This window comes from Balaenoptera physalus (genome assembly GCF_965194825.1).
Source record: "Balaenoptera physalus genome assembly, chromosome: 9".
Lineage (NCBI taxonomy): Eukaryota > Metazoa > Chordata > Mammalia > Artiodactyla > Balaenopteridae > Balaenoptera > Balaenoptera physalus.
The window spans coordinates 3,032,036-3,051,970 of NC_138888.1; the positions used below are offsets into that span (position 1 = coordinate 3,032,036).

Below are 19,935 nucleotides of genomic sequence, written 5' to 3' on the forward strand. Positions count from 1 at the left end.
CACTACATCAGATAGTGTTAAGTGTTATAATGTTTGCTTCAACCACCAAATCTAATTTAAGAATCTCATGAGAAGGATAGTCTATGATTTTTACCTCGATTTTTACCCAGTTAATTAAACTGCTAGAGCTGCCATAGCAAAATTCCACAGATGGGGTGGCTTAAAACCGCAGAAGTTTATCTCTCACAGTTCTGGAGGCTGGAAGTCCAAGATCAAAGTGCCAGCATGGTTGGGTCCCTGGTGAGAGATCTCTTCCTGGCTTACAAAGGGCTTTCCTCTCCCTGGGTCCTCACATGGTCCTTCCTTTGTGTGAGATCACCCCTGGTGTCTCTTCCTCCTCCCAAAAGAGCACTGGTCCTATTGGGTTAGGGCCCCACCCTTATGTAACCTTACTTACTATTTAAAAGGCTCTATCTCCAAATATATTACATTGAGGGTTAAGACTTCAACATAAGGACTTGGGGGGAACATAATTCAGTCCATAACACTCAACCATTTCTTTTCCTTTCTGAAAAAAAATATTGAACATCTCAAGAATTTGTGTATCATCTTGTGCAGGGGCCATGCTAATCTTCTCTGCATTGTTTCAGTTTTAGTATATGTATTGCCAAAGTGATCCTTCCAATAGTTTTTTGAATACTTAAATAATTCTTGTTGATTGAGTCTGTTTCTCACCATAGAATCTGTTTCTCACATAGATTTTTTTTATCTTTATAATATATTGAATAGATTCATTTTCAAAAGTAAGTTAACATCCGCTTGTCTATGTTGACTAAATTTCTACATGTCCTTAAAACATTATAACTTTACCAGCGTATTGGAGCAATTGGTGAAATTTAGGATGTAAATTAGATAATAGCATTATAGCAATATTCAATTCTTAAATTTGGTCATTTTACTGAGGTTATATAAGAGAATGACATTTTTATTGGGAAATATATGATGAAATATTTAGGAGTAAACGGTCATTATGTCTGTAACTTTCTCTTAAATGGTGAACTAATAATAATAATAGTATAATTATATGTATATGTACATACATATATACATATAAAAACATACGTAAAGAGAGAGAAAGGGAGGCATAAAACATGCATTTTATGTGTCACAATGTGGAGTATGTTTACAATTGATACATCTAGCTGAAGGACTTATGGGAGTTCATTGTATGATTCTTGTACCCTTGCATAAGTTTGAAATTTTTTCAAAATAAACAGTTAGAAAAACCTTAGAGTTAAAAAGATAATTCCCTCTCAACTTTACCTGGGGATATCATAGATTCCAAGATAAAAATAGCCTTAGTTCTATTTTTCTTCAGTATATTAGCATTACTAGTAAAGATAGAATGAAAACAAAACTACAGTGCTAACTGCAAGTATAATCAATAGTCAGTATGTGTGTCCAAGTACAGAAAGCAGTTCAACAGAATTTGGCATTTTTGATTCCCTTGGACGGTCCAGTGATATTGTTTAAGATGTGCAGAACTTGTGGGAAAGCATCCTCTTCATAAGCCAGTTGACAAGCTTGTTGTAAATTAGAAATCATTTGAGACAGAAACCGTAGGCAAATAAGTTCTCTGCGGCTGAAGATTGGAAGAAATCCAACTAAGCTCTTATACAGACAGATACGGCAGCGGTTTGGATGGTACTCTGATTAAAGTGGGTAAGCCCATGAAACACTTGTAAACAAGAACAAGTTTCTGGAAATGGAGGTGACTGATTTGACCCCTTCAGTGCAGGCAAAATTTCAAAATGAGTTGAGAAAATGAATACAGGTCATAAAGGGAAAGCACGTTAAGTGACCTAAGATCTAGATTGCAATATCTAGACATATTTGAGAATGTTTATAAACGCTGAGATCAAAAAATTCTAGACTAAAACAAGGAAATAAAATATTTGAAAACCTTTACATTTGTTTTGCTTGGAGGACTGGAAAGATAGGCCTGCTGGGGTGGGAGAGACTAGATGCTTTCTGGCAAATACACTGATCCCAAGGTTAGACAGAGCATGCATTTGGCTCCGGGACTTTGGGCCAGTTTGAGAAGGAAGGGACTGAGCAAGACCGGACAGGCTGACCTGGTCCTGAGTCCCAGGTACAGTGGGTTAGCACAAGAGGACCAAAACTAACCAGAGTTTCACTGAGCATCTCGTGTACTCTGAAGTTTTCTTCATCTGGGTACCTTGTACCCCAGAGCAATACCAGGGTACTCTTAGTGAGGAAGAAAATGGGTGACAGGTGTTGGGTGGGCAGCCAGCAGTGAGGCCACCAAGCGAGAGTCCTGGCCACCCGCTGGGCCTGGCAGTGACTCCACACCGACACCAGGCAGGTGGCCGTGAAGCGCCTGTACCTGGTGCTCAGAATGCTTGTAGAACCAGCAATGAGAGGAACCAAAACAAATAAGCAGGAAACCGTCAGTACTGTTATAGATCTGATACATTGCATTCATACTTAACCAGAGAACAAGAGACCAAACACAGCCGCTGTCATTCTGCATAAGACGCAGTGCCATCATAATCCAGAAAGATAGGTTCCGGCACCATCAAACCAGAGAGAAGATGCACACATCTTAAAACTGGGGATGAGAAGTTATTACTGAAATTTGGGTCTTGGCCACACTGGGCTGCATTTGGAATCTTAGCCTTAAATCACAGGGGACCTTGCCCCTTGGCCTGGTACAAAACGGTGAGGCAAGTTTCCCACTTTGTAAATTGTGGTGGAAATTGGAGGGACACAGCTCGGCTGACAGTGTTAATAAACTGTGGCACTGAAGGATATTTATAAAAAGATATCTCACATTTCCCTCTAAGGGCCTTCTTTCTCGGCTTACGGAGTGGAGGGAAAAGTGTGAACAGCGAGACACTGCAGACAAGTGACCCCGAGGCCCAGAGAAGGTGAGTTGTGTGCGTGGACCCCTCCACACTTTCCCCCTCCCCCCCCCTCCTTCCACACTGGGCCCCATGTGGATTCAGCTGGTTCAGCCTGAGAGAAGGCCTGAGGTGGTAGTGGAGAAGAAGAAAAGAAAGGTCACAGATGAATGCTTTTCTTTATCATGAGAATACCCACAAAGCCTGGCTGAGGGCTGAGCAAAGTTCCCGTCCTATAGGTGTTCCTAGGGGGCTATCTTTACTGATCTGGAGCCTCAGCCTCGAAGACAGATATATTGGCTCAGTTTCCCAAAAGCATGTCGAGGTCACGTTAGGATAACCTGAGCCATATTTGAGCTTAGGGTGCATGTGAATTCTTGAAACTTGTGGAATTAAATGAACAAACTTTCTTCCAAAGGCTTACTGTCACGGATTATGAAAGCTAGCATTGGACTCTGTTTAATTCATTTACAGGCTATAGGTTAAGGGTGTAGGCTCCAGAATTCCCCCAAACTCAGAAAAGGGTCAAAGACCCACACCTATAATACGTACTTTTATATGCACAGATGTGCAAACGTACAAGCACGCAGGTGCATCTCTTGTCTGTCAAATGAGGGAGTTTGAGAAGATGATCTTCTTAGAGACTCATTCAGACTGTAAAATGCCATGAATATACATGTCTAGAAATCTAGGGACCAGATACCACCACCCCAGTGGGACAAGTAAACTGGAAACGCACACAGACACTTACTAATGCCTTTCATGTGTAAAACAAATCTTGTTCTATCGCTAGTATAGTCTAGCTTTAAATCTCATTCTTTAAGCAAAGAGTATAATGGTAGGTCGTATGCACATGCTCTGGGGCTGTCTGAAAGATGGACCCGTCTCTTTCCTTATTTCCGGTTTCTCTTCCTAAGTCATCCTCGGCTGAACGAGTGTCCCCCAAATGTGCTGGATCAAAGTGGTCACCGGGGGCCCCTGGTAGAACGTGCAGTTCTAGGCCTTTGCCTGAAGACTCTGATTTAGTTGGTCTGTGTTGGGACCCAGGAATCTGTATTGTTTTCAAGCTTCTCAGTGAATTCCTGTGATGATTAGACAAACTTGAGAAATCCTGAATCAACGCACCTGGCTGTGAGCACTGGTGCTGATTCGATCCGGCAGACATGAAATTAAAGGATGTTTCATGGTCACAGAGCTCCTTCCTTGGAGCACTGAATGAGAATGAGTTCCGAGTTATCCATAAAGTTTCCTCACCAAGGTCTTAGGGTTTGAAAATGCAACACTATGCCATTGATTTCTTAGTCCTTCCGTTCTTCTGCCTTCCTGGTCCTACTTGTTTCTCGGTTTACTTTCATCTGTTTGGAATTTTCTCTAACCTGAAATTCTATCACATGGGATTACTTTAGCTTTCCAGCTATTTCTATGTTTTTGTTTTTTTTTAAATTTCTCCTCATCTTCTACACTTACAGTGATGTAATTTACATCATTATTTTTGGATTTTTAAAATATTGTCTCAAATACTGCACTTGATACCACCCTTAATTACGCTATGCTAAATAATATCTTTTTGTTTATACCAATCTTAGCCTGGGGATCTAGCTGTCTGTCAGATGTTTCTGCTGTCCAATGGCATCAGTGTTATCTTGTCAACTAATTTATACTGGAAGGCCAAGGCAGAGAAGTCTATGTATTCATGGCATACCAAGAATATTTTGACATGCATCCAAAAGCATTAGAAATGTAAAGTACGGAGAATAACTGCTGGGTTTACTCATCATAAGAAACAATGTTACCGAGTCCAAACCGCACCGCTCTGCACGACAGGCCAATAAATCGAGAGATGAGTTGTTGGGACAAGGAATAGCAACTTTATTCAGGAAGCCAGCAGACGGAGAAGGTGGTGGACTCGTGTGCCAAAGAACCACCTTGCCTGAGTTAGAATTCAGGCTTCTTTTATACTAAGAGGGGAGGGAGTAAAGTCAAACATTTCCTGGTTCTGGCCCACCTCAGGAGGGAATGTGTTAATTTCTTCCTTCCTGCAGTCATTCACAGAAGGGCCTGGTCATAATGTTTCCTGTGAGCTAAACAAGGTATTTTAGCTTAATGCTCATGACCTGCAAGGCAGGGTTCCCAAAGATGGGCCATTATGTATAATTTAAGCTTACTGGCAACATCCCTTTAGTGATTAACTTGTAATAGAAGACAAAGGTCCTTCCCTGTCACAACAATGCAGTACACACTGTGTGTAATACATGAATCTGTGCATCAGAAATATAAAGAGGGGTAAGTGCCCATTTTGACAGTCTTAAAGTCTAGCCTTGGAGGTAAGACATGAACATAAAAAATAAAAATAGAACATTTCTTTCAGAACACGACTATCTGTAAATCAGATGAGAAGGATTCTCGAAGTAAAAGATATCTTGGTCACTTACATCAGATGTATTCTACTTCCCTTGCTAACATGGAGTTCTCCAGGAGGTAAGTCCCTTTCTAACACATGCATGAATGCCTATTCTGAATACCTTTTGCACAGTCATATTCATGGTGTTTTCACAGGTATATGAAAGAACTGTCACTCCACAATATGGTTTCAGAACTGTTTCCCAGTAAAAGAAGCGTCATAAATAATCCATAAGAAAGTAACCAGCATAGTGTAAATCTGAAAAGTAAACAAAAGTAACCCCTGTCCTTTGAGGTCGCCGGGGCTGTAGCGGGGGAGGGTAGAGAGGAGAGAAAGGGATGGCTATCTTGGAGGATCATGTAACAGTTCCCTTGGGACTGCGAATTGTTAAAACCTCTTAACTCATACAGATCTAAAATCAGCGTTGCTCCCACCGAACAGGCAAGATTCCAGCAGAATAGAGCTGAGTTCAGCCAATGCATCAGGGGCTCGAGGGTGTAGCCCTCGGCGAACAAGGCGCCCCAGCTGGGCACGGGGTGGGTGCAAAGTCTACATGTGCACGACTGCGTGATTGGTGGGTAAGGTGAACACAAAAGCAAACACTGAAAAGACATACTGTGATAATGGCAGCGAGGCGTAGAGACTGAGGAGAGAAGTTTTCAAAACCTCTGTGTCATCCCCCCCCCACCCCCGCAATGCCTCGCCTGCCGGGGCCCCGAGTCCCACAGCGCAGGCGCCCACACGTGGCGCGGCGTCTGGTGTCGCAGGAGGGGCTGTGACGTGGAAGGACACTCGGGCTGGAGTGCTAGCCGACCTGGTCAGGGCCGGGCTAGCGTGGGGCTGCCGGCAGTCTGCCCCGGGGCCCCATGCGTGTGTGTGCACACTTCCTCACCTGAGTGGGGAGGTAGGCGCTGGTCCCCCTCTGCCCTAAGACCGCACTCCCGAGGACGCAGCGTGCAAGGGGCACACAGGGCAGAGCCTGGTCACGCCCCGAGCGAGCTGCAGGAGTGGAACTGGGGTCATCGGCCCGAAGCCCGGCTGTCTCCAGCTACCCCCGCAAGCAAGCAGAGCACTGGGATGCCTGGTGGGAGGGCCTGGGGGGATGCGGCTGTAGGCAGCTGAGGAGACACTTCCTTTTCTCCTTAAAGCCAGTGGGAGCAAGGCCTCCTCAGAATCAGGATGAATTAGGATGATGGCAGCCAACGCTCAGACTGCCGCCTTTCCCAACAAAGAATTCCAGAGCTGCACCAGAGGTGTTCACCTCTTCCTGGATGTGCAACAGGGAGAAGGGGCGTTTCCACAGAGACCCCGTTCCTTGGGTCAGAGCTTTGCTCAAACTGAAGGTCCTCTTCCCTTCCCCAGAAGCTGCACCCTAAGCAGGCTGCAGCCCGAGACCACCTCCGGGAGGTTTCCCATGAAGCAATTTCACAGACGTCCAGCTGGAAGGATCCTGCAGATTCTTGGGCAATGGAGTGACTTTCTGGTCATTTGCAGAGAAAAGTGTCTCCCTCTTTTAGTGGCCAATTCAGGCCCCCGCTATTAGCATTTGAATCAGGCAGCCGTGCTGTTTTGATTGAAAAGAGAAACCCAGCCTTTGTTGTTGCAATTTAGGGGCGTAAGTAATTTTCTACCCTCCTTTAATCAGGGCAAATAGTTGGGGAAATGGCAATCTATGGGAAAAGTGTGGTCTGGCCTCGGAAATGCAAACGCAGCTCCTGCCCCTCCCGCAAGTGAGAGCTCAGCCCAGGAAGATCAGAGCCTCCCTTGGCCGGCTGTCCTGTCCATCAGAATTTGGCTGAATGTCTTCAGAATATTCTCTTTGTTTGGATGAAACCAACTCCAATAATTACAGAGACACAGCAAGACATGATTGAATCATGGATGGTCAAGGTCTCCTCTTTGGTCCCCTGATCCATTTCCTGCACACAAGGAGGGAAGCAGGGAGCTCCATGGCGGGTACCAAGGTGACACCAACACTCTCCTAGAAGCCAAGGCCCCAGTTCCTGGGAGCACTTTGTAATATTTAATCTGTGCACTTAGGAGACACCCTGTTCACTTTTCTAACGAATAAAAACTGCAAAATTTCAAATTTAAAAAGATGCAAGACCAAGTTTTCAAAAACCTTCATATGCCTCATTGTTCCTTTATTTTGCTCACATTTCCCCATATTGTGTACATGGAAATGTGAAGATTTCAGATTCTTAGAAGCGCAGATGACTAAGGACAACCCATCTGGGGAAAAAAAGGTCTTTGCAAAGTTGATGAGTTTGCAGCCAAACTCAGAGCCAAGGTTAGCAGGATTGCTTACTTCTGCACCCAGATACTGCAGCAAAGGCCACCACCCTGCAGGAAGCTCCTGGCAGCACTTCGGGGCCTGCAGCTCCTGGGCTGCAAGGATGAGAGGCTTGACCATATCCCCACTGAACATCCAGCAAAGGTGCCTGTAAAACACCAGAGGTCGTGTGAGCCTGAGGCCCCAGCCCAAGGGAGGGGCCCAGGACCCCTGGCTTTGGCTCCAGCTGGGGGGAACCAACACAGCAGCGATTCTCTCTGCATGTTCAGGGACGCAGGAAGATGCTTCACCCCTCCTCCACCCAAGACCCGGCTCAGCAACTAGGAGAAACTGCTCCCGGCATCACAGTGGGCCTTCAGAGGGCATCCGTGCAAACCAAAGCACGTTTTGTCGACTCCTCTAGCTAAAACATTTGCTAGCTTCCTTTACTGCTCCACTTGCCTTTGGATGACAGGCGAAGTCCCTCCTCTGAGACTGGGTTGACCCATTGCCTTTATCTCTTCTTCTTGCCCACAAATCCATCACCCCTTCCAGGAAGCCTTCCAGGATGCATTCCCTTCACTCATTAGCTTCTCCTAAGCTGGGGCTGAAATTGCCCTTCTTCCACCTACATTCTTTAGCTGTTTGAGCTCTGTAAGAGCCTCAAAGGCAGGTACCGCGTCTTCTAATTATTGTGTGTCCTCCCATAAGCCTGAGTACTTTCCCAAGGAAAGCAATTTGTTAAACAGCTGTTCCCCAGGAGGGATAAAAGACTGTGTTTGTTTCTGCCTTGGTGTTTGCTGTATCGTGTGTACAGAGACAGACGGCAGGCAGGGTGTTCAGGCATCTGTCTCATCCCAGTGTGAGGGGCACCCGTGCCGAGGGAGCCCCACTTGTCCCCCGCTGCTGGCGCCCCCAAGCCTTGCTGTGCGCCCACCCCGCCAGAGCTCGCCCGCGGGGCAGGCGGTCGCCCTGTACTTTGCTTCCGCTGTTCCGGCCTCACCAGGAGAAGCAACGCAGAAAGGGAGAATGAAGCCCCGGGGCCTAGCCTAGGACCGCCATTGGGAGCTGTGACACTGGGCACTTCCCTCACCAGCTCTAGAGTCTGTTTCCTCACAAATCAACCGGTGACGACAACCATTACACCGTGTTCTCTAGAGCCGCTGTGAGCATCAGGTGAGCATGCATGGGGCCTGCAGCTGCCACTGCGGAGGGACATGTCCTTGTCACCGTCCCTGTGGGGTCCGAAACTGTGGCCCCAAGGGTAACCCTTGGGTCCTGGACTCCCGAAGGGACTTCCGCGTGAGACCGCGGCCTCCTGGCCTCTGTCCCCATCTTCCCAGGCCGCCCAGGATGCAGGCAAGGGAGGGAAGGCACAGCCTGGTGACAAATATTGCATCTGTTATTAGCATTGAGAGGGAGGTGGCAGCTAGTGAGGCTGATGGTGTTACAGGCACCGGGCAAGCCTCTCCTGCACGTGTGTCCCTTTGTCCCTCTCTGAGTCACTGGTGTCGCAGACCAGAAAGCAGGCTCAGGGGCTCGTGAGTGCTCTCGTGTCCACGGCAGTGAGCAGCCCGCCCGGGCGGGGGGACGGGCGGGGGGACTGAATGCTCAGCCCCTTCCGGGAGGCACCCCTCCAGCCATGCGCTCTCCTTCAGCCCCAGACTTCCCGGGTTTAGGCCCAGTTTGTGCCAGGTGTTACTACTGATGTTCTAGAGGAATAAAAGGAAAATGCAGTTTCTTGGGCTCTAATCATGGGTGGATTCAATATGCTTCACACAGAATCCATATAACTCGCCCACACGTGACTGCACACTGCATGGGGTCGGGAAATGCTTTCTTACCCCCGTCGTGTGCTGTTGCTTCTTTCAGGATGAGTGTGAGCCAGCGGCTTCCAGCGAGGAAAAATATTGAGGCATCCTAATAACAGCACTGTGTGTTCAAGGCGTGCCGAGCCTGACAGCTTGCTTCTGTGTTTGCTTTTCTCTGTTTGGTGCTACCCTGAGCAGACTGCTGGAGAGGAGCGGCCAGTTTGCAGATGTGGACCCAGAGGGCAGAGCTGGCGGTGTGGTCAGCGTTGTCTTGGTCTGGAAGCTGCACAGTGAGGCTTTGTCTTAGATCAGGGGTCAGGGGCGTGGGAAGGGGCGGCCACAGCACAGTACCCTCCCGGCTGCGTGTCAGCAGACTGTGCGGTGAAAGTCCTGACACATCCAGGAGGGCTGCCTGGAAGCAGCGGCCACCATTTACAACTAAGGATGAAAGCACATCCATGTGTACCGAACTGTGTTTTCATTCTGGGTCTTGATGTGGTGACCAGAGGACAGAGACATTAGTTTTGGTCTTAGAGACATAAAAATCTAATCTTGAGTTTAATTTACAAACAAAATGAAACCAAAGCAGTGCCCGCCTTTCTGTGGTCTGATTTTCCTACCACTTTTCTCCATGGACTTGCACGGCCCAGCAAATCTGCCCCTCAGTAGGCGATCACAGACGAGATGAACCCTGACTTGAATTGTATTTCTTAGCAATAAGGTACTATCTTCTAAAATATCAAATAGTATATAATGAAAATTTGAAATATGAATAAATAAATACACATTTTGGTGATCGTTGTTAGTCCAACTTTACCAAATTCTGTTTTAAAAATTACTTCTCACATTTTGAATGTAGTGAAAACAATAACCACAGAAATCATGTTTGCTTCTGAAAGCTGGATCCCGTGTTCCCCAGGGCACACAGGCAGCGTGAGGTGCGGTCCCCAGGGAGGTGGCCAGAGGGCTCCCATCCGGCTGGTCACCAGCCCAAAGCACGGCCTCCCCTCAGCTTCCTGGGCTTCCCACAGCCCAGCCAGTGGGAAAAAAGATTCCAATCAGAAAACAAGAAGACACCAAGCGGCCCTGGGTGGCACGTGAGTAGTCTAGAAAAACACCAGAAATGAGAAATATTTGAAAAAAACAAAAAAAAGAACCAAAAAACCCTGCTGATTTTGAGAAGAATTTGGTAGAGAGAAGGGAAGGGAATTGAGAGATTCTGGTTTAATGTGTCTCCTCCTTTAAGTTATTTTATTTTTATTTTTAATTTTGGCTGTGCCACACAGCATGCAGGATCTTAGTTCCCCCCCAGCGATCAAGCCCGGGCCCACAGCAGTGAAAGCTTGGAGTCCTAACCACTGGACCGCCAGGGACGGCCCTGTGTGGCTCCTCCTTTCGATCTCAACCCAAATATCACTTCCTCCAGGAATCCTTCTGGGATGCCGCAGGGCAGCAGGGCACACGCACTGCCCTCCCACGGCCCTCACCCTTCCCATCTGGTGTTTTCCTCCTCTCATCACCGTGGAGTGAGGGATGCTGGCTTGTCCGTCTACTCCCTTCCTTTCTCCCTCCCCCACCCCACCCCATGTTGGCAACCCAGCGAGGTGGCAAGGGCTGTCTTGGTCCCTGCAGGGTCTCCTGCTCCTTGAACAGTAACTGGCCCACAGAGGAAATCAATTAATTTTTCCTAACTGAATGAGTAAATGAGCTCCTTCTGGCTCAGTTTTCCATCTATAAAATCTGTGTAATGCCCACACCCCCCCCTTCTCGCTCGGAGGCAGGATGGCGCCGCAGGCCGGCAGGACACGCCTGGTTCAGCTCCTGCCTGACCCTTTCTACCCGTGTGAACTTAGTGAGGCCCGGCCTTGGTGTCCTGGTTTCGTGCGGTGGGTACAAGGATACCTACTCCAGGGTTGCTGTGAGGATGAACTCAGCAATGTAGTTAAGGTGCTTACATAACGCCCGGCTCATGGTACAAGCTCTTTGACTGTCCAGTACTTTGTACAAGATGGGTTGCATCCATTCAGTTGGTGGTGGTGGTGTTTCTAGTGTACGATGGAGCACGTCCTCCATGCCAGGTACAACCTTTCCCAACAGCCTCATAAATAACCGGAAGGGGAGGCTTGGGCTGCCCGCTGGGGCCCCGTGGGTGAGCCAGCCTCCGACTAGAAGAAGCCCAATAGCAGCCTGGTCGCTGATGGTGGCCGATTACACCTGTGAGTTCAAATCGACGTTAGTCCCGTTTGACATGGCAGGCACGCGAAAGCCTTCAAGACAAGACCCTGGGATTCAGTCTGTTACTACTTTGCTCTCTGGTCAACTCCACTTGTCTTTTGGGGGTCCTTATCAGACGGAGTGAAATGAACAGAGTTCATGTTTTAATTAAGGCACCTTGCACTGTAAAGAGCCCCCATCAGTCAGAGGCCGAGGACTTGCAGAGAGGTCGGGAAAGCCAGGATTCTGGGGGCGCCTGAGAAAGCCGGCCCGCTGCTGGTGAGGAGTCAGAAGGTCCCCTCCAGTGCAGGCCGAGCCTGTCTCTGCCCTCCGAAAATGTCACGGATGCCTTGCTTCTGGGCACGCAGGTGCAGACCCATCACTGAAGATAGGACAGGGTCATCTGATACCAATTGTCGTCTAGGCTCTGTCTCCTGGGGAAGCCTTCAAATTCTGTCCATTTATAGGGGTTTTACAGATATTAACTTCAAGTCAACACATAAATAGCAGATTTGGATTCATCAGTCATTAGTTTGTTTGGATTTTCATGCAAGTTGCGGTAGACATGATTTTTTTCCTTCACACACAGACACACAGACACACAGACACATACACACCCTTATTAGTAACTGTTTTTATTTCTCTGATAATTGATTTTGGTGAAGATTGATTAATTTGTCTTGCTAGAAACAGATGCTCTGTTATTTATTTAGCTGATACCTGTGGTACTCAAATCATCTTCCCAAGCAGGATTGTTGAGTATGAAATGCTAATCCAAATTTTATATGCTTTTTCCCCAAAATTTTGGAGAACGTTTCCATAATTTCCCTAGTGGTCAAAATTTCCAATTTGAGATATAAGAGCCTTGTGAATTTACATGATCAGGAAAGAAAATAGGAATATTGGTAAGGGTGGATAGATACACAATGAGAAAATTTACAGGTAAAACAGTCTTGTTTCACCACTGAATTGGTGAACCTCTTGTCAAACTTAGAGTAGACCAGGGTGCTTAACATAAAATTCAGAAACTTTGGGGGTGTAAACCCCTTAAAATATGTTGTATATGATTATGTACATATGATTTTCTTGGAGACAGGATTCATAGTGTGTGTGTGTTTTAAATTAAGTTTTTAAGGAGGTTTGTGATCCAAAAAAAGTTAAATGTCATGAAGTTTTATCCAACGAAGTGGATAAAACCTTTTTTTTGCAGAAAAAATTATACATTGGTATAGTAACCATTGTTAATATTGGTACTGCCACCATTTAAAGAGTTTATGTATAGAAAAAATGATTTAAATACAATTTCTTTTCCAGTTTTATTGAGAAATAATTGACATGCATCACTGTATAGGTTTAAGGTGTACAGAATGATGGTTTGATTTACATATATTGTGAAATGTTTACCACAGTAGGTTTAGTTAACATTCATCACCTGATATAAATAAAAAGAAAAGAAAAAAATTCTCTTGTTACGAGAACTCTTAAGATCTACTCTCTTAACAATTTTCCTAAGTATCACTACAACTTTCTTATATACCACACACAGCAGAGTTAGCTATAGTCATCATGTTATACATTACATTCCTAGTACTTATTTATCTTATAACTGGGAGTTTGTAACTTTTGATCAATTTCTTCTAATTCTCCCTTTCCCCAAGTCTTGCCTCTGATTCCACATATAAGTGAGATCACACAGTATCTGTCTCTCTGTTGGACTTACTTCACTTAGCATCATGCCTTCGAGGTGCATCCATGTTAAGATTTTTTTCTACATTTTTTTCTAGGAGTTTCATGGTTTCAGATCTTACATGTAAGTCTTTAATCCATTTCAATTTGATTTTTGTGAGTGATGTAAGAGAGATATCAAGTTTTATTCTTTAAATGTGAATATCCAATTTTTCCCAGCACCATTTATTGAAGAGACTGTTTTTCCGTTGAGTATTCTTGGCTTCGTTGTCAAATATTAGTTGTCCGTATATGCTTGGGTTTATTTCTGGATTCTTGGTTCTGTTCCATTGGTCTGTTTATCTGTTTTTAATGTCAGTACCATACTGTTTTCATCACTATAACTTTATAGTATAGCTTGAAACCAGCAAGTTTTATGCCTCCTTCTTTGTTCTTCTTTCTCAGAATTTCTTTGGCTATTTTGGGTCTTTTGTGTTTCCGTATAAATTTTAGGAGTTTTTTTTTCTACTTCTGCAAAAAATGCCATTGGAATCTTGATAGGGATTGTGTTGAATCTATAGATGACCTTTGGTAATATTAACATTTTAACAATATTAATTCTTTCAGTCCATGAACATGGGATACCTTTGCGTTTATTTGTGTCTTCTAAGTTTTCTTTCATTAACGTCTTATAGTTTTCAGAGTAGATATCTTTCATCTTCTTGGTTAAATTTATTCCTAAGTACTTAATTGTTTGTGATGCTATTGTAAATGGGATTGATTTCTTTTTCAGAAGATTCATTGTTAGTAAATACAATCTTTAAGAGAAGGCTCTGTCTCTTTCCTTTAAGATTAACCTCCCAGAACACACGAGGGGTGAGCCTGCTTCTCCAGGGATGACCACAGGACCCAGGACCACAGTACCCTTGACCCTGGAACAAGCAATTCAGATACACCATGTTGTGGTTGGCTCCTGTCTTTTCTCTGCCCAGAGACTTAGAGGATGTAGTTCCCCAGGAGATCAAAGAACAAGTTAGGGAGGGATTAAAAGCAGGAGATGCCAGAGGATGGGAGACTGTGGTTGGAGCAGGACACTGAGCTTAAGATTTGAGTCCACGCAGCTCTGGGCAATGCCTGAAGGCAAGAGTGTGAGCTCCTGCCCTTGGCGGAGTGGGGGTGAAGGTCACTGAGATTTCAGGGATGCTGAATTAGATGGGTCAGCAGCCTGAAGAGATGGAAAACCCAGGATAATGGCAGGAGGAAAGTGAAGGGGCATGAATTGTTTCCCAATTCCTTGGTGAATAAGAGCAAATAGCCAAGAATTACAGTGGGGGTGGCCCATCTCCAAGGCACTTTGCCTTCAGAGTTTATACATGTAGTTTTTTCCCTTTTTTGATTCTAGGAGGCTAAGACAGCAAGTCAATATTGGACTAAGTATGCGGATTGAGAATGAGACTGTAGTATCCTTCCTAGATGAAAAGGATGAAGAAATGTTGAAACTCCCAAAGAAATAATTAAATGGCAGATTTCTTTTTCTTTAATTCAAAGTTACAAAAAGCAATGATGGCACCATCAAGTAAATAATAATATATTTATTATAAATGTGACATTTCATGGAGAAACCCAGAACCATGAATAAGAACCAGTAGAAATAAGAATCAGCAGAATTAGATTCACAAAAAAATCAAGATATTGGAAGTTATCAAATGTGGAAAGTATAATAAGTATGACTGATACAGTTAAATAAATTTTACAAACAAATTTTAAATTATGAATAAAGAGTAGGAGACTATGAAAATGAATCAAATTTGTTTGAAAAAGGAAGAAATAGAATTTTTAAAGTGGAAAAAATAATAAATAAAAATATTTAACAAGTGGGTTAAAGAGTAGATTAGACATATATATGAAGATAGAATTAGTGAATTATGTAGATCAACAGAAATTATCCAAAATACAGCACAGAGAAACAAAGCGGTGGTAGAACATAGAGAGGTTAAGGGACATACAGGCCAGAGTAAGAAAGTCCAACATACGTTTCATCACAGTTCCGGTGGAAGTAATCAAGAGGATGGGGAAGAAGCAATATCTGAAGAAAAAATTCTAAAATTCCAGAATTGACGAAAGACACCAATTCTCAGATTTAAGGATTCCAAAGAACCACAAGAGCAATAGATAAAAAAACACCAAATGTAAAGTGAAGTTCTTTAAAGAAGCCAGAGAGAAAGGACAGATCACTCACAAAGAAATAACAATTAGAAATACAGACGACATCTCAATAGCAACAGTGGACAAATTATTTTAGTAAGAAGAAATAGAAAAATCCAGATAGTCCTACAATTATTAAATAAATTGAATCCATAATTTTTTTTAAAAAATGATTTATTTATTTATTTATTATTTTTGGCTGTGTTGGGTCTTGGTTTCTGTGCGAGGGCTTGCTCTAGTTGCGGCAAGCGGGGACCACTCTTCATCGCGGTGCGTGGGCCTCTCACTGTCGCGGCCTCTCTTGTTGCGGAGCACAGGCTCCAGACGCGCAGGCTCAGTAGTTGTGGCTCACGGGCCTTGCCGCTCCGCGGCATGTGGGATCTTCCCAGACCAGGGCTCGAACCCGTGTCCCCTGCATTAGCAGGCAGATTCTCAACCACTGCGCCACCAGGGAAGCCCTGAATCCATAATTTGAAAACCCTCCCACAAAGAAAATAAGAAAACTCTAGGCCCATATGGTTTCACTAGTGAATTTCATCTAAATATTTAGGGGAAAAATAATGTCATCTTTTATAAGTAAACTCCCCAGAAAATGGAAAAAGAGGGCGCATCCTCCATTTCTTTTTGTGATACCTGCATAACCTAGAAGGAAAAAAACAGGCTAATCTCACTCAAGAATGTAGTTGCAAAAATTTTAAACAAAATATTACCAAATTGAGCCCAGTAATATATTGTTTATTTCAGTAATTTCTACTCATAATGAAAATGATAGCAAATTATAAATAAGAGGGAAATTCCTTAATCTGTTAGTATATTTTTTAAAAAATTGTAAATAAATAATGTACTTAATGGTGAAATGTTGAAACTGTTCCTTTTGAATTTGGGAACGATAGAAAGATGCCTATTTATTCTTATTTCTCTTCAAGCTTGGACTGGAAGTTTGACTAGTATAATAAGAAAGAAAACAAAAGCCATAAAGTTCATAAAAGATATAAAACTGTATTTTTTAATAGAAAAATACCAACAGAGAAAAGCAAGAAAGTAATTATTATAATTTTCCGGAAAATGTTTAACTTTAAAGGGGAGGTTGGGGCTTGTGATTGGGAAGCGAACCCTCTGGGGTGCTGGGAATGGGCTCTTTCTTGATCTGGGTGGGGATTACTAAGTGTTTGTGTTATAATGAGGTGTTATATGAGATTTTGTAATGAGATAAAAGTGTTTACATAAATATTATTTAAAATGTATGATTTTATAAAATAATTTTAAAATATTCCATTTACAATAACAGTAAAAATTAATTATCTAAGGTTAAATTTGGGGAAAAAAATGTGTAAACCCTTTGTGAAAAAAATTATAAAACATTACTGAGAGACATTTAAAAAGACCTAAATAAAAGGAGTGTCATGCTCATGGAGAGAAATACTATATATTTCAAAGATGTCAGTTCTCCCCAATCTGATCTTTAGATTTAATGCAATTTCAATAATTTTTCATTGAATTTGACAAGCTAATTCTTACATTTATGTAGAAGAGCAGCCAGTTGTAACAGACAAGACACACTGGAAACAGAAAATAGTAAGGGCTGGGGCTTGTCCATGTCAGGCCCTACCTTAAAGCCATAGAACAATTACAATAGTGCTTCATTGGCACTAGCATAGATAAAACCATCCATCAATGAATTAGAATAGGGAGCCCAGAATCCGAGGGCCCAGAATCAGATGCAGAACAGAAACTATGGCAGACTTATTGCCGATCTTTAGTGAAACAATGGATGATTTAATAGGCGGTGCTTAGACAATTGATTTTCCACACTGAAAGGGGATCTCTATCTCATCTTATGCACAAAAGTCAGTTCTGAGTGGTTTAAAGTCCTCAACATAAAAAGGCAGAGCTATACAACTTTGCAAATATGAGAGACTATCTTGGGAGTTGGAATGGCTCTCTTAAACAAAGGCACAAAAACCATAGAGTGGAAAGGAAAAGTGTGATACCTTTGACCATATTAAAATTGAGAATTCCTGTTGGCAAAAGGATATCATCAAGGACATGAAAGACTAGTCATTAAGGGAGAGAATGTTTTACTATTTATAAAATCGACAAATGATTAGTATTAGCATTACAAAAAAACCTCCCGTTTTGAAAAGATTCAATGGACAAATTCCATATGATATCACTTACATGTGGAATCTAAAATATGACACAAATGAACTTATTTACAAAACAGAAACAGACTCACAGACAAAGAAAACAAATTTATGTTTACCAAAGGGGAAAGGGGGTGGGGGAGGGATAAATTAGGAGTTTGGGATTAGCAGATACAAACTACTATATATAAAATAGATAAACAACAAGGACCTACTCGATAGCACAGGGAACTATGTTCAATATCCTATAATAAACCATAATGGAAAAGAATATGAAAAAGTTATATATATGTATAACTGAATCACTTTGCTGTATACCAGAAACTAACTCAACATTGTAAATCACCTATAGTTCAATTAAGAGAAAAGAAAAAGTTTCAATAGGATGCTCAAAAATCCTTAGTAATCTGGGAAATGCCGTTTGAAACCATGCCATTCTTTTTTATACCCTTCAGATTGGAAAAATTGTAAAATTTGACAATATCAAGTGTTGGCCAGGATGCAAAGAAAGAAGAACCTTACTCGCTGCAGGTGGCATATAAAACTGGTGCAACATCTTCTGGAAAACAATTCAGCAAATTCTGTAAACACCGAAGGTGGACCCTACCCAGAAATTCCCTTTCTAGGCTAACAGCTCATCTATGGGAACTCTTACCCACGGGCATCACAAGATGTATACATTTATAGCCTGTATTCAAACCTCAGCAGATAACACTGCACAAGTTCCCACAACGTTCCAGGTTTTTCTTTCAGTGCCTTTATTTATTTATTTATTTGGCTGCACGTCATGTGGGATCTTAGTTCCCAGACCAGGGATCGAATCCCGGCCCCCTGCATTCGAGACATGAAGTCTTAACCACTGGACCGCCGGGGAAGTCCCTCTCTCAGTGCCTTTCACCTCACCAATTCCTCTAGCACCCAAAGGAAGTAGCTACAATAGTAGAATGGTCTTTTTTTAAAAGCCAGCCTCTGAGGTTAATGATGATCTTTGAAAGTTATACAAGTTGATAAAAAATGAATCAGGCAAAGGCCAAGAACACAATTTGAGTCTTCCTACTTACTTCTGTTCTGGAATTACTGAAGTCCACTAGTATAACTTGGAGTTACAGCTCCACATGAACTCTGTGACCCTGGGGAGACTTCTTTACCTCTCTGATCTACATTTTATTTTATTATGAAAATTTTTAAAAGAAGGAGGATAATAATCCTGACTTACATAGGGTGCTTTGGAGGCACAATTAGGATGATGTATTCAGCCTTAAGCACTATTTGGCCTTTGCTTTTCTCTCTGATCAGCATCTCCGACTGGATTGCGAGTTGTTTGAGGATGAGATTTTTTCCTCCTCCAGTTCCTACTATATTGTCATCCTTCGTATTACGAAACTTTTTTTCAGATTTTTCAAAGTATTTAAGCCAACCAGTTCCCCTCGCCAGACAACACACACACACACACACACACACACACACCACATTCCATTTATAAATAGTTTTTTGAATGTGGTGGGTAGGAGAGAGATAAACCCATTTGTTTCCGCTTTCCATATATTTAACCTAGTTTGGTGGAAACAAGATGAGTTTAAAGTAAGACAAATCAGACATCCAGCTGCTCTCCATTTTTCCCTCTCTCTGGAGCCTTAGTTTCCTGAATATAAAAGAGGAGCTCTCACCACCTTGCAAAGCTGATGTCTGGCTGATAACATATGCAGGACTTCTCGCATATAATAGACCGCGGTCAATGTTACTTCCTCCTGCCTGTGTTCTCGGGCTGGGACACGCTGGACCCGGGAAGCTGTGTGAGTTGAGGCTGTAGAACGTGCGAATCCTAATTTCCAAATGGGTTTCCTCCTCAGCGGCTTCTTTTCAGCTGGCAAAGTCCCCGTGGTGGGAACCATTGACTGGGGCTCTTTTCTCACAGACATGCCAAGCCCTCCCCTTTGTCCCGTTTTTTACTATCAGTCTGGTGCTTGATATGGAGGGGGGAGGATGCATTTTAGCCCCTCCTTCTTGTCGTCCCAGCGCCCGGCTCTCCCTCGGGGCGCTCCCCATGTCACCCTCCAGCTCTCTCTGTTCTCACCCCAGCTGCAGCCGCCTGCCCTCCAAATGCTCTTGCAGATTTCCGCTCCGGGCTCCGTCTGTCTTCCCCTCTTTCCCCCTCCCCCAGATAGGCCTTCCCCAAATATCCTTACAATATCTCTCATTCTCCCTTGTTTTCGTCTTTGTCTATGGTATTTATGGGAATTTCTACAAGAAGTCTCTAAAAGTGCCCCCAGAGTTTCTAGGGTACACTGCAGACCTTTCTAGAGTTCTTCCTATCTAGTCCGTGAAGATCCCAGAATCCCACCGTCTCAAAAGCCTGCCC

General features: G+C 43.5%; 1 protein-coding gene across 3 annotated transcripts in view; it reads left to right on the forward strand.

The window, feature by feature from the left end:
• TBXT (T-box transcription factor T) overlaps positions 1–19,935 on the forward strand; it is a 115,178-nt gene that overhangs the window by 77,143 nt on the left and 18,100 nt on the right. For all 3 annotated transcript variants that reach the window (XM_082475650.1, XM_082475649.1, XM_082475651.1), the window contains 2 exons: positions 2,808–2,891; positions 5,233–5,342. In XM_082475650.1, the coding sequence (XP_082331776.1) occupies positions 5,302–5,342 (41 nt within the window). In that variant the 5' untranslated portion in view covers positions 2,808–2,891; positions 5,233–5,301. The remainder of the gene's footprint in view (positions 1–2,807; positions 2,892–5,232; positions 5,343–19,935) is intronic.